The 13,775-nt window shown below is 35.6% G+C and overlaps 1 protein-coding gene across 1 annotated transcript in view; it reads right to left on the reverse strand.

The window, feature by feature from the left end:
• The window catches only part of BMPR1B (bone morphogenetic protein receptor type 1B), a 203,309-nt gene extending 190,502 nt beyond the window's left edge, over nt 1–12,807 (reverse strand). Inside the window, exon 1 of the mRNA XM_007946395.1 lies at nt 12,741–12,807. Coding sequence (XP_007944586.1) covers nt 12,741–12,753 — 13 coding nt within the window. The 5' untranslated portion in view covers nt 12,754–12,807. The remainder of the gene's footprint in view (nt 1–12,740) is intronic.
• Between the last annotated feature and the right edge of the window lie 968 nt (nt 12,808–13,775).

The following is a 13,775-nucleotide window of genomic DNA, read 5'->3' on the forward strand; positions in this document are numbered from 1 at the left end:
CTACATGTGGACAATCAACTGTTTCAGTTTATCTATTAAATAGTCCACTGTTCTGAACTGATCTCCAGTGTCCCTTTTGACACACATTGCTTCTGATATATATGATATATAGTGTGTTTTATCAGTCTATGCCTACCCTAGGCCAAAATCAAACTAGTTTAATTACTAGAGCTATACAGCTATAGGAGCTCTCGTAGCACAGTCCCTAAGGCACTTGACTGCTAACCAGAAGGCTAGCGGTTCAAACCCACCAGCCACTCCTCAGAAGGAAGATGGGGTAATCTATTTCCATAGTGATACTGCCTCGGCAACCCAAGGAGGGGTTGCTATGAGTCGGGTCCGACTCGACGGCACATAACAACAACTATAAAACTATAATATATTTTACTATCTAAAACTCTGTGTTTAACATCTCTGAATATGAGTATCCATGTATTAAATGACAAAAAGAATGCTGACATTTGTATCCTTGGATTTGTGAGTTGTAAAATCACAAATGTAATATGCCAATGATTTTCTATTAAGTGACTAGTACTTAATGCAACAATAAGAATATCACATTAATTTTACCCTAAACCATTTTGACTATTTTGTAGATAATTAAGGTGATGATTCATTGAAAGCCATAGGAATATGGTAATAAAGAGCCAAGACAGAGAGCTATAAGCATTATAGAATTTTTGGAGAATAATTTTGCTCAGGTACCTTGAAAGTACAAATAGGTGATATGACATATTTAGCCAATCTTTAACATGCTTTATGTGGCAAACATAAGAATCAAAGCTAAAGTTTCAGAACAATAGAGCAAGCGTTCTCATTTAGCTTACCAAACCAAAGTCTAGATTCACAGTCAGTGAAGAAATAATCAATGGAGAGGCAGAAAAACAAGGATAAACACTACAGCAATTTTACCTGCTAAAGACAGGTCATCAATTTTCCTAAAACATTCTATAACAACTGTCCAAAACTATAAAATCCAATGTGTAAATCTAGAGGATCCCAATACAAATGATATCCTACAACTGAAAGGAACAATAACCATGTAATTTTAGCATTAAGGACTAAATTTGTAGAGGTGTTAGCACTCACTCTCAAGGTGTAAAGCTGCAGATCACGTTTCTTGTTTGCAGTCATAGCTACTCAGGATATTTTGCAAGTAATTGCTTTACCTTTACATTTGCAGGAAATCTTAAGGAGAGGAAAAAGGATGCACCATAGAAAGATGCCCCATTTTCCATGGTGGACTCAAAAATTTTCCTAGAAAATAGCATATGGTTTCTTTAACTTTATCCACTTCTCACCTCAAAAGCTGAGGGATTTTGGGTTAGAATAAACTCGGCATAAATTGCTTTCCCATGAGCATTGAATTAAGACAGCCTAAATGTGGTTGAAATGTAGTATACCTTTGGCAAACAAGTATTTACTAGAATAAATAGGAAAATCAAACCTAAGCTATACTCATACACTAGAACACTAATTCTGGTGATTTTTTATTTCTTTCTTCTTTTTTTTATTTTTAATCTGCCTTTTAAGTAAAATGCTTACGTTTTGGCTTTCTAAAAGCCAAAATTGCAACTTGATTGCTAACCAGAAGGCTGGCGGTTTAAACCTACCAGCCACTCCTCGGAAGGAAGGTTGGGCAATCTAGTCCCCATAGTGATACCGCTTCGGAAACCCAAGAAGGGGGCGCTATGAGTTGGGTCCAACTCGACGGCACATAACAACAACAACAACATCAAATTTAAATTTAATTCCTAAAAAGAGCTAGATCTCAACTCTCAAAATTCTGTTTCTGGGTCTAATACAAAGAGACTTTGGACAAGTTATATAAGAACTTTAGGTCTCATTTTTCTTACTTGGAAAAATGGGAGAAGAGAAGTGGATTATTAAAATTAACTAGGTCTTTTTCAAATAGGAGTATAGATGCTTCTAGTATATGTTTCTACCTAGTGTGTTTTAGGTTGTGTTTGTTTACATAATAGCACTGTATTTTCTGTTAAAGAAAACCTTCAGCTCCCTCTTCCCACACACAAACTACTTCCGTTCTTACTTGAAAGGAAATTCCTTTTCAAGGTTCACAGTACATTAGAGACAGCTGCACTGCTTAGCTTCCTCCAGAAACTTTAAAACGCTGCAGATGTAGCCCATGCATGACATTGATCATGGAACAAGATAATCCTGAGCATTTAAATGTCCCCTTCTGTTACGTTCATTTAATTTTATTCTTTTCTAAGGTGTGGCCTGTATACATTAAGTGGGGTGTTATCTGTGTGCCTGCATTTTAAATTGAGTCCCTGAGAGAACATAGGAGCTCTCCAAAGTGACTATATTGGGTACCAATTTTCAAAGCAAGATAAGGTAAAAAGCATATTTTCAGTTCACGGCATTTGAATATCTGTCACTACTCATTAACTTCCCAAAAAGCGATCCTCATATCAATCACCAAAAAAAACAAACTCACTACCATTGAGTTGGATCTGACTCCTAGCAACCCCTCTTTGGGTTTCTGGGGTGGTATCTCTATGGAAGTAGATTGCCCAATCTTTCTCGTGAGGAGCAGCTGGTGGATTTGACCTGCCAGTCTTCTGGTTAGCAGTCAAATGCCTTAGGCGCTGCGCCACAGAGCTCCTACACATCAACCACAGTATACCTCAATATTGTCCTAAAACTCATAACTGTGTCCAGAAAACACAAGTGTGGATGCAGAACCAGGGAAACAAGAATTCTGGCACACAACTTTTCCAGCAGAAGTAGAAAAGGGGATTTGTGACTTCCTGTATTTCCAGAACAGCCCCTAAAACTTCCCATATAGCCAGAAAGACAGAAACTATTTTCAGTGGAAAGAACAAGTTAATTATAATGAGGGGTGAGTGGAAGACTCGGGAGGACACAAGCAATAATATGGTGCTTTCTGAGGGTAGTTCATAGAGCCAAACTTGAAAAGCCTTTCCAGAACCTACATCCAAACCCCAAACCCACAGTCACTGAGTCGATTACAACTCATAGTGACCCTAAAGGACAGAGCAGAACTGTCCCATAGGGTTTCCAAGGCTATAAATCTTTACAGAAGCAGACTGCCATATCATCCTCCCACAGAGAGGCTAGTACGTTCAAACCATTGATCTTTTGGTTAGCAGCCAAATGCTTTAACCACTGTACCACCAGAGCACATTTTGGGGAGCCTAACAGGTATCCAATAAATATCTGGAAACAGAAATTACTTAATTAAATGTCTCTAAGGAAAAGACAGGAAATTGGAGATTCTTACTTCTATATCACTATCCCAGAAATCCTTCAGTTCATACTTTGGATGTTCCAAATAAAGAATATCTTTTCTTTTATTACAGAGAATATTTGAAACAAATAAAATAAAAGAAGGACCCATGCTAATGTAATATATGAAAGAACATCTAAACTGGGCATACAGGTAAATTACTTTTGAAGCAAATTCTTAAGAGTTCCTTTTAAATATATATTATTAATACTGTTCTTATTTCTAGGTTCAAGAGGAGGACTAGAGGTTTTGTCTGCAGGTAAAGAATAAACTGAAATTTTAAAGTTGAACCAGGTGCACACAAAATCACTTGGATGCTTATTAAATTACAAGTTTTAGGGCTCAACTCCCAAATGTTTGGTTTAGTAGATTTGGGTTTCCGGGGTGGTATCTGGACTCTGCATCTTAAAAATGACCTTCTCTAGAGACTGGTGGAACCCTTGAGATGATGGTGCTTGGCCACCCTTCGGGCCTGGAGCTGAATTCACTCCCACATTTTCAGGCAAGCAACAGGTCTACAAGACGAATGATAATTCTAGGGACGTAGACACTCCTTAGAACAATCAACTATTCAAAATCAAGAGTGAAGTATTTACCCAAGGATAAAGTTCAGAAGGCAAGAAGGGTTAGGTCAGATGCAGGAGTGGAAATGAGAAACCCAGGCAGAATGTGGAAATAGTGATGTTACATTGAAGGGATTTCAATCAATGACATGAGACAAAATGTATGTGAATTTTTGAAGGGAAATCTGATTTGCTCTATAAACTTTCACCCAAATCACAATAAAAAGATTTTTTTTTTAAAGAATGATCTTCTATGATTCTGATGTAGGACATATACAGACAATGCTGTGAGGAAACTCCAGACTCTGTTTCTAGCTGATTGCACACTGCTGACCAATGATTCCCATTCAACAGCCATTGAAGCAAGCTCTCAGCCACTGCTCAACGCAACATCTGCATAAAAGCCTAAAGTCCCATCATTCAAGCCAGAGAGAAGCAAAATAAATAAATAAATAAATAAATCCCATGAACCTGAACTCAGGTCTCTCCTGCCACACTGCACAAAGTTGCCACAAAAAAAAAAAAAAATACAAACCCCACATTGGCCAACTGCTATATTATTGTTGGCAAGCATCAAAATCTGCTCAAAACCTTTACAAATGAAACCCAGCTGCTTAAGCTCAATACCAGATGTCTTCTACAATGTGTGGCTTTGATAGATTAAATTGAGCATAAGAAAGAGATGAAATATATGAAAATCAAATTTGCAAGATGTTTGTCATTAAATCTATTTAACAAAAAAGACAAAATTATATTTTTCCCTATAAGAAGTTAAGTAGGATGGATTAATAATATGCATAATAGCTACTAAAATGCTTTTGTTATGAATCAACTGTGTATATTCATAAAATGCAGGCCAGAAACAATCTCCAGAAATGCTCCCCTGGAATGTCATGTGTCTGTGAAATCACGTGATTCAGTGCTAGGATCCTTCTCCTTTAGACCCAGCCCTCAATTTGGACACATTTTCACTCAGGGCACAGGAAATTAAGTGGGAAATATTTGGTGATATTGTCTGATTTCAATAAACTTTAGTAATGCTATGAAAACATACATATAAGAAACACGTGTATATGTGTGTATATATGTATAATACATATGAGAGAGTGTGTGGAATAATAAGGCAATTTGTTTAACAACCTCAATTAAGTGGCATCTACCCTTCTTCTGTTACCATGTCATGATGAAACTCCTTATTTTCCAGGTCACCGCACAGCTCTCAATAAGCTTCAACTGATATCTGAGGCTAAGTTAAATTCAAAGACCCATCAAATATTCTACCAAAGAGCTGCTGCACATTCCCTCACTCAAATAAGCTAGTATTTCATGGGTAAGTACAGCATCAGTCTTACAAAATTAACCTTTAAAAAGAAAAAAGGAAAATAAAAAGACTTGCTTTGTGATGGAATTTGAAAACAATATCCAATTGTTTTAAAACAAATAAACAATAAATAAATAAACAATACTGAATTGTTTAAAAACATACTCAATAGAGCATGTTGACTGTAATCAAGGCAAACACGGCAGCTGAAATTTGGCCAATAAAAAAGCACAGATTCCTTAAAATTAATTGGGAGATTTGGGGGTTTGGTGTAGAGGAGCTTAAAGAAAAGAATCCTGTTTTGGTTTTCTATGACAGAAAAACCAAAATAAAGCTAAATGCTTATTAAGGTATAGTGTGACAATGAGTATTTACCATTTTATATATGATATATATTAACATATGAAACACAGTAACAGAAAGATGATTTCATGTAGAGTTTGTAAAACAAACCTGGCCTCAGATTTTCTGAAGTTACATACTATTGGGTTTGGTACAACAAGGTATTTTTAGAGAACCAGAGATGGCCAGGAAAAAAAAAAAATTTAAGATGCCTCCTATTACAAATTTTTTCACATGTGGCTGATAGCTCATCAGTGTAGTTCCAACATCACAGAAGTTCTACAAATTACGCAAAATGTTATGTCATTCTTTTCTTATACGTACAACTGCCATTAAAATGAGAAGATGAACACGGGGAACTTATGTACCACAGGATACTGCAGAGCTGTTTCTTTAAAAAAAAAAAAAAAAAAACAGTTTCCAACATGTATTCATGAGGTTTTTCAAAAAGTGAATTCAAGATGTACATTAATTTTTCCCTGGACTCCAAAAGGGATAGAAACATAGTTTCAGACACTACATAGTTAGACTCTGATCAAATGAGAAATGTTACTCTGCTAGTCTCTAACTCATAGACTGTTTAAGAATCACAAATGCAAAATTTATGAGTTCTTTGTGAGACTCAAGATTTGCAGGTACCATTTTAATATAGGAGTGAAAACTGTATGTAATAATCTGCTAGAACTAAAGTCTGTTTTATAATTACACTATTTGTTTTGTTTACTTTCTGCTCCTGCAACTACCTCGACATCCTGAATTTCCAAAATCTCTTATTTTAAGGGCAAAAACATAATTGCATAACCCTTTATTGTTAAGAAGGAGCTCTGGTAGCACAGTGCCTAAAGCATCTGATTGCTAACCAGTATGTTGGTGGTTCAAAACCACCAGCCACTACGCAAAAGGAAGACTGGGCAATCAACTTCTGTAAAGATTTATCACTTTGGAAACCCAATGGAGGTTGCTATGAGTTGGAATCAACTCGATGGCAGTGGGTTTGGTTTGGTTTTTTGGTTTCATTCTTAAGATAAATGAGTAGAAACTACAGAAATATGTTACTATTATTTTAGGTAACATTTACTGAATACCAATATACAAGTGAGGGACAGTAAAGTGTTACACACACACACACACCCCCATTTATTTCCAAATACATAGCTAATAACTAAGTCATTTCATTCTTTGCCAAAAACAATTCATTATAAACAAAGGAATACTGAAAGTATTCATATTGTTATTATAAATGATAGCAGCAGCTATACTAGATGTTTTTTGATAGTCAATCTTATTCAAAAACTCTTCCAGAAAAGCTTCCCCTGTGCACAATGACTATTAGAGTCCGGTAGCCATCTTAGTATCCAGTAACTACACATTTATACCATTTGGGTTATTCGATTATTTTCAGAGTCAGCAACTAATCAAACTCTTTCCCCAAAAAATTAAAATCAAGAGATAATGAAACACTTATCAGTTAACTCTTGAGAGCTGGCAAAAAAAAGAGTCTTAGAGTATCAGAGACTATGGTCATCATTTTGGGCAACGTTCAAGATAATGAGTATGTCCAAGGGGCTACACACTTTTAGATGTCAAACATTGTGCTATGCACTGTAGATATAGCAATAAACACAATGGACATAATCCTTCCTACCTCCTCAGGAAGCTTATCTTCTAAGAGTAATGGTAAATCATGATATATACCATAAAAGAATTATATCAAGGGTACATAATTTAACTTAGACTGTTATTAGTGACATTGAAGCAAACCCAGGGGCACCTGAGAAGAGAGGCCTAGCAATCTACTTCTGAAAGGTTACAGTCTTGAAAATTCTATGGAGCAGCTCTACTCTGCACACATGGGGTCACCATGAGTCAGCATAGATTTAATGGCAACGAACAACACCACCAGCAGCCACTCTGCAAAAGGAAGACTGGACAATCTACTTCCGTAAAGATTTACCACCTCGGAAACCCAAAGAGGTTTGCTATAAGTTGGAATCGACTTGATGGCAGTGAGTTTGGTTTTGTTTAGTTAACAACAAAAATGATAAGCAGAGTCAATCAACAAATAAATTACCAGGCTTTAGAAACAGTGCAGATGAAATCTTTGAAGCAAGAAGAAGTCTGGATCATTCTGGATGAAAATGCTTATGTGGCTGATATCAGTGAGCTGCAAGATGAGCTTGAAGGGGAGCAAGGGGCTTGATAACAACAAATAACAAAACTTAAAAGTCACATAAACATATGGGTCTTATCCTAAATACAAAGTGGGTCCGTCAAAGAATTTTAAGCAGAAAGAAGCGAAGCGAACAGACACATAAAGGCAAGCAAAGGGCAATGGCATGAGACCTCTCAGAAACATGCAGACCAGCAGAAGTTCAGGTCCTCAAGGCCTTCTGAGTCCCATGAGGCCTGTGTTTCCTTTAGTTATTCTTTAGGTGTACATTTAACTTCTCTCTCTACTCAAGTTTCTGTTCTTTTCACCAAAATATCAATCAACACCATGGCACGAATTTTATATCAATAGCTAACTAATTATGGAATGAATGAGTCAGAGATGGTATCGAGCAGAGAAGGAGTTTACTCCAAAAGTCACAATTTCTCCAGTGTCAGAAGAAAATAACAGGACCCAGAAAAAGAATTAGGTTATTTTGAGCGCATAGTCACAAAGTTTCCAAACCGACAAATATCTATTAAGAAGGACAAGGCAACTTACAGATGGGGAGAAAAGTGTAATAATCAAGATCAAATGAGTTCCTGTGGATCTAAATCGTAGCATATGAAAGTTTGATAGAAAATGTAGCTGGTTACGATAATTTTCTTATCATTAATAGTCAGTGCTTTGTCTTATTTGAGGATTTAATCTACTTCCTATACAACTACTGAAAATACACACGCTTGAAGAGTTATAAAGACCATATTTGTAGATTTGTTCCTGGCAGTTCTAAATCAATAAATAATTTGTAAAATGTGGTCCAGATTTAATTAGCTTACAGGGAAAAGAAGAGTTAATTTGAGTTATTCTAATATTTCTAATACTATTAGTCTTCCAGAAGCCTTCATATATTTGCAAGTTAAAGATTATAATTATACTTGTACAGATATGTTTATATTTAGAATACATATATAGTTGCCACTACTTTATAAGAACATAACTTCCCATAAAAAAGGTATAACCAAATAATTTGAGTCTGTACACAATAGTTCTGTGAATGTCTATTATCCAATCTTGTATGCTGAATTTAAGTTGAGACCTATAGCTTAGCCATTTTCATCCCAGGTAAATTACTAGAGATCAAATTTCTTACATCTGTGATGCTTACCACAAGTTGCAGTTCCTGCCGATTAAGAGCCTGAGATTAATTGTTGGAAATGCCACATAATAGCTGTAGTAGAAAACTTTTTAAACACAGAACCACATTTATGCATTTAACAGCTGTGTCGGTCTAACAGTTCAGATTTTCACTATATTTTGCCATATGGTAACAAGGATCATTTTTCACTTAAAAATATTACCAAAAATTGATGTCCTTCAACAACATTACCAATCTAATTTTGAAACTACACCTTCACAGCTTTGTTCGTCATCCTCCTGTTACTGGAGCTCCCTACTTCCTTAATTTTACTCAAAATATTTAGTAACACAGTTGTTTGCTTTTTTAAAATTTTAAATTTGTTTCAACTAAATCAGACATAAATACCACAATAAGCAACCTATGGTATATGACCTACCTATGAAGAGTCAGGATGCAAAATCTGACGATATAAAACCATAAGGGCCATAGAGACTGGGACCTTTTTTAGCTCACTGTGTTTGGGATTTTCTCAAAGAATTGACTGCTACTTTCTATCTCACCTCCTTTTCTATAACTGTCTACATTGATATAGAATCATTTTGAAAGGAAAAACTTGGTTGTCAACTTTGATTTTAATCAGATTGCTATAGTAACAAATAACCATGATTTCATGGGGGGTGAGGAATATACACATGAACATTTAACCCGGAGCTAAATAAAAAATCTCACCTTTTTAAATACCAGAACATGAGGCCCATCCATATCAAGAACACATTACTGCCATCAGTGTGTTAGAACAGCAAATAGTAATAGTCCATTAGCTTTTAGGGCTGTTAATCTAACACCTTTATAACCTCACTAAATTCTTTTAGAAGCACAATGGTAGTGACTAAAATGATGCTCTAATACTATTTACACATTGCACTACATTCATTATGATTACCTGTGATTCTGTACTGTGCCACGAAAGTAAACAGGTAGGGTAGTAAAAATAGCTAAGTTCTACAAATAATACATTTCAATAGAAGTGCACACTACAGGTTTTCACAATTACAGACCATGTTTTCACTTTTAGGAAGGCAAGTCCACATTTCAGGATCCCTGACTTTAAAAATGCATTTCTGAAGGAGTCATAATGTGCCAGTATAAAAACATGAAGTTCAAAACCTCTAGCAAGATGTACCCTTGCTTCCCTTTTGTCTCCTCAAGTAAAACATCGAAGATAAGATTTAGGCAGTGATAACATTTAGGGTCATGGATCATCCTACAAACAGGTCACCCTCACTACTTCCTCCCAGGTACAAAGAGTTCTCTTTCCATTTATTGTGACTTCATATGGCTTTGTCCTATTTAGGGAATTTAGATATTCTCTTCCGTGTGTAACCTTTAGGTCTCCATGTATTTAATTAACAAAGTATTTTTATTAACCTCCAGTTTACACTCTCCAAGTATCTCAGTCATTTTGAAATACATTTATTTAAATAAAGATTTAAGGTCCCAGAACATTAATTTTGGCTTTGTTATTTACAAGTCATAACCGTTTCATTTATCTGTGCTTCATATTTACCTTTTTTATCGTACTCATTCTCACTAAAATTGATTACTGTAAAACATGTTACAAGTAGTCAGTGAATATTTAACTTTGACAGTCAGAAGAGCTTAATCTCAGTTAAATGCATAGAACCTGCCAGAACACATTCTGTCTTCATTGTGGTAATATAAACATGTGAACCCTATTTTGCAAAAGTTTACAGGTAGAGAAAATCTTCAAAAAAAAAATGAAAGTTCAAATTCATTGGTGACAACACTGGGAATGTAAATTCGGATTCAGCATGTTAATTACACTAAGATGAGCCATTGTATTCCTCACAATCTTGTCTCAATTTCTATTTCCAGCTTGGCTGCCTCCTACTCCTGCATAAACTATTATTGACAGTGATACTAATAACAGTAAACCCTCATGTGCCAGCCTAATCTAAGTGTTTTACATATTTGCTAATTTAGCGCTCAAACCAAGTACTTACTATTATTATCCCCATTTTACAGTTGAGACAATTGAGACACCAAGAAGTTCACTCCTCTGAGTTCACACAGCTAGTAAGTGGCAGAGCTAAGATTCAAGACCAGTCTTTCTAGCTTCAGAGATCATACTCTTAACTACACTATTCTTCAGGTTAAAAGTATGATGAGTGGTAAACACAAACTAGGGAACTCTGAACAAGGAGTTAAAAAGGCTATATGACCTAGAGGAAGATAGGCAATGTCATTAGGCTTCACCTCTTCACTGGAATAAGAAGAAATTTATACAATATTATTTTAAGGTCCATTTTAAGTCTAGCATTTTATGATTCAAAGATTCTGATGGAACATATGGCCTCTTTGTTTTATATGGAAGTAACATAATATCAAATTCAGGTGTTCATGTGTTTCCAGGAAAATGCTAAAAGACAATTAAAAATTGTCCTCAGACAATTAAGAAGTAGTAGTAGCAGAACAGAAATAAGAATTGCACCTCACATACAACATCCTTTGGAACATTTTTAAGAATCTCTGTAAGCCTTTTGCATTCATTCCCTTTTGGAAGGCATCAGATTATAACAATTTTTGGAAAATAACAAACCAGGTAAATTAACTACCTCTTTGCCCTTCATGGGAGCTCTGGTGGTATAATGCCTAAGGCATTTGACTGCTAACCAGAAGGCTGGTGGTGCAAATCCACCAGCCACTCTTCAGAAGGAAGATTGGGCAATCTACTTGCATAATGATATTGCCTCGGAAACCCAAGGAGGGTCGCTGTGAGTCAGATCCAACTCGATGGCAGTGAGTTTGGTTTTTCTGGTTTTGCCCTTCATACCAATTCAAAAAATTCCCTTCATTAACACATATCTAAGCCATGAATTAAAAGCCTTTTTCCAAGGAGTCAAGGCACAAAACATAATATTTTAATAGTGTCAAGGAAATGTCTGAGATTATGAAAATATTAATCTTCTAAATGCCAATCGAAAGTACACGCCAACTGATCATACATTCTTTGCTAATATATAGTACAGTTAACTGGTTCTACATAATGCATTCACAAGTTTATGAAGTTGAAATGTAAATGCACTTCAATCTCATATATATTCTCTTTATCACCTGGCTTAATCTTATAAAATCACTATCTCCTTATTTCTAACCTCATAGCTCTCTCATTGTAATCACTAACCACAGCTAGTTATTTCATACTCATATTCATTAAATTGCCTTTTCCCTAATTTGAAAATAGTTCCACAACTGTTAGGATTACTCTCTTGTGTTCAAACTTCTAAAATATTTTTTTTTATTTGTTATCATTTGGCATATGCTTTGCTGTGTATATTTTTACCACAATAAATCAGATCATTTAGTCAATTTGATCCAATAGTTATTCTGAACAAAATTATTATTAAGCAAGTCCCTGCTCTTAACCATGGATAAACATCTGATATATTTCCAAATTTTAACCATTGCCATTGTAAAATTACAGATTTACTCATTGCATTCATAACAAAATTGTAATAAACTTTAAGTAGCTAGTCTATAAAAAAATCTAACAGTATCATAATTAAAATAATCAAAAACAAAGTTTATTAGAATAATTTCCTTAAGTTCTTCATATCTAAACTGTCATGATATGTTAAGAACCAACTTCATATCCAGACTTACAGCTTGGATTGCATTTAATTCTTAATTATTAGAGAAAAGAGAAACTTTAAGTCCCTTTAAAATTATTGTAGTAAAGATTACCTAGAAAGCTTTGTTCTAACAGAGAAAGCAGCAAAACTACAGAGAAGTTTGAGGCAGTGGGAGTTTGGAAATTTTTAGCAGCTGAACTTCTGCCATGAACTTTACCTTTTGTGATAAAAGCCACAAAATCAAACGTTAACTGAGCACCCTGTCAACACTGTGTTGTGGTACATTGATCTTCTTACCCCTCATGTGCATGGACAGAAGAAGGAGCAAGGAAATGTGAAGCTGCCAGTTTAATTCTTCCAGCCAACCCACTGCAGCAAGAGAGCAGTAAATGTGACCTGCCTGGTTAAGCCTCCTGTTTCTTGCCTTTCCTTATTTCACTGAGTCTCCTTTGCTGCCACTCTTGTCAGGTCTTCCCGCAAGCCTGCCAGCAAATCTGAGACAGGACCATGAAAGACAAGCCTGTTACAAACTGCTTCTGTCACCACAGAGACTTCAACTGATCACCTCGTGGGGAGGACAACAAAGGGTGGTGACGACCCCAAGCCAGATTGTTTTCTTAAGAAGGGAGCCTGACCCAGCTGCCCACACAAGGGCCAGCACACACTGGAGCTTCCCTCTGCATTGCCAACCCTGACACCCCCCCTCCCCAAATCTCTTGGGTAGCTATGAGGGAATTCAAACCAAATCACAGCTACACTTTGCTGTCATGAAATACCTTATTTCACTTGTCAAAGGTGTTATTCCCCCCCCCCCTAAGAATTGTAACTGTTTGGAATATGTAGAAAGACAAGAAAGAATACAATTTCTGCTTTGATGAAATGACAGAAATCGTGCAACACATCAAGGTGTCACATTATAGTAGTCTTCTCACACTATATCATTATTTAAATTATGAAGCTAATGCTTTTGAATCATGTGCACAAATGTGAAAGAAGGGTCACATGTAAAAGGCATCTTTTATGAATATTTCACATTTCAAAACCACAGTTAAGCAGTATTAACTATTCACGAATTGATTATTTTAAAGGACTATAGCTTTACTTTTCTTGTATAGAAAAACAAAATAAATGTTAGAAACCTAACCAAACTTATTATGTAAATAAAACCACTGAAAATTATTCAATTTTTAGACTTTAACTGTCATTGTTTTGCAATGTAAACTAGGAGCATTTTTGTTGTTTCATTTTTCACAATAGTCTGATTTTTTTCAACCCACAAACTTAAAAAAAAAAAAAAACTGCTCATTTTCTTTTTCTTTAGGCACTGTCAAT

This window comes from Orycteropus afer, unplaced genomic scaffold (assembly GCF_000298275.1).
Source record: "Orycteropus afer afer isolate SDZICR_OR568_19922 unplaced genomic scaffold, OryAfe1.0 scaffold00159, whole genome shotgun sequence".
In the NCBI taxonomy this organism is placed as follows: Eukaryota; Metazoa; Chordata; class Mammalia; order Tubulidentata; family Orycteropodidae; genus Orycteropus; species Orycteropus afer.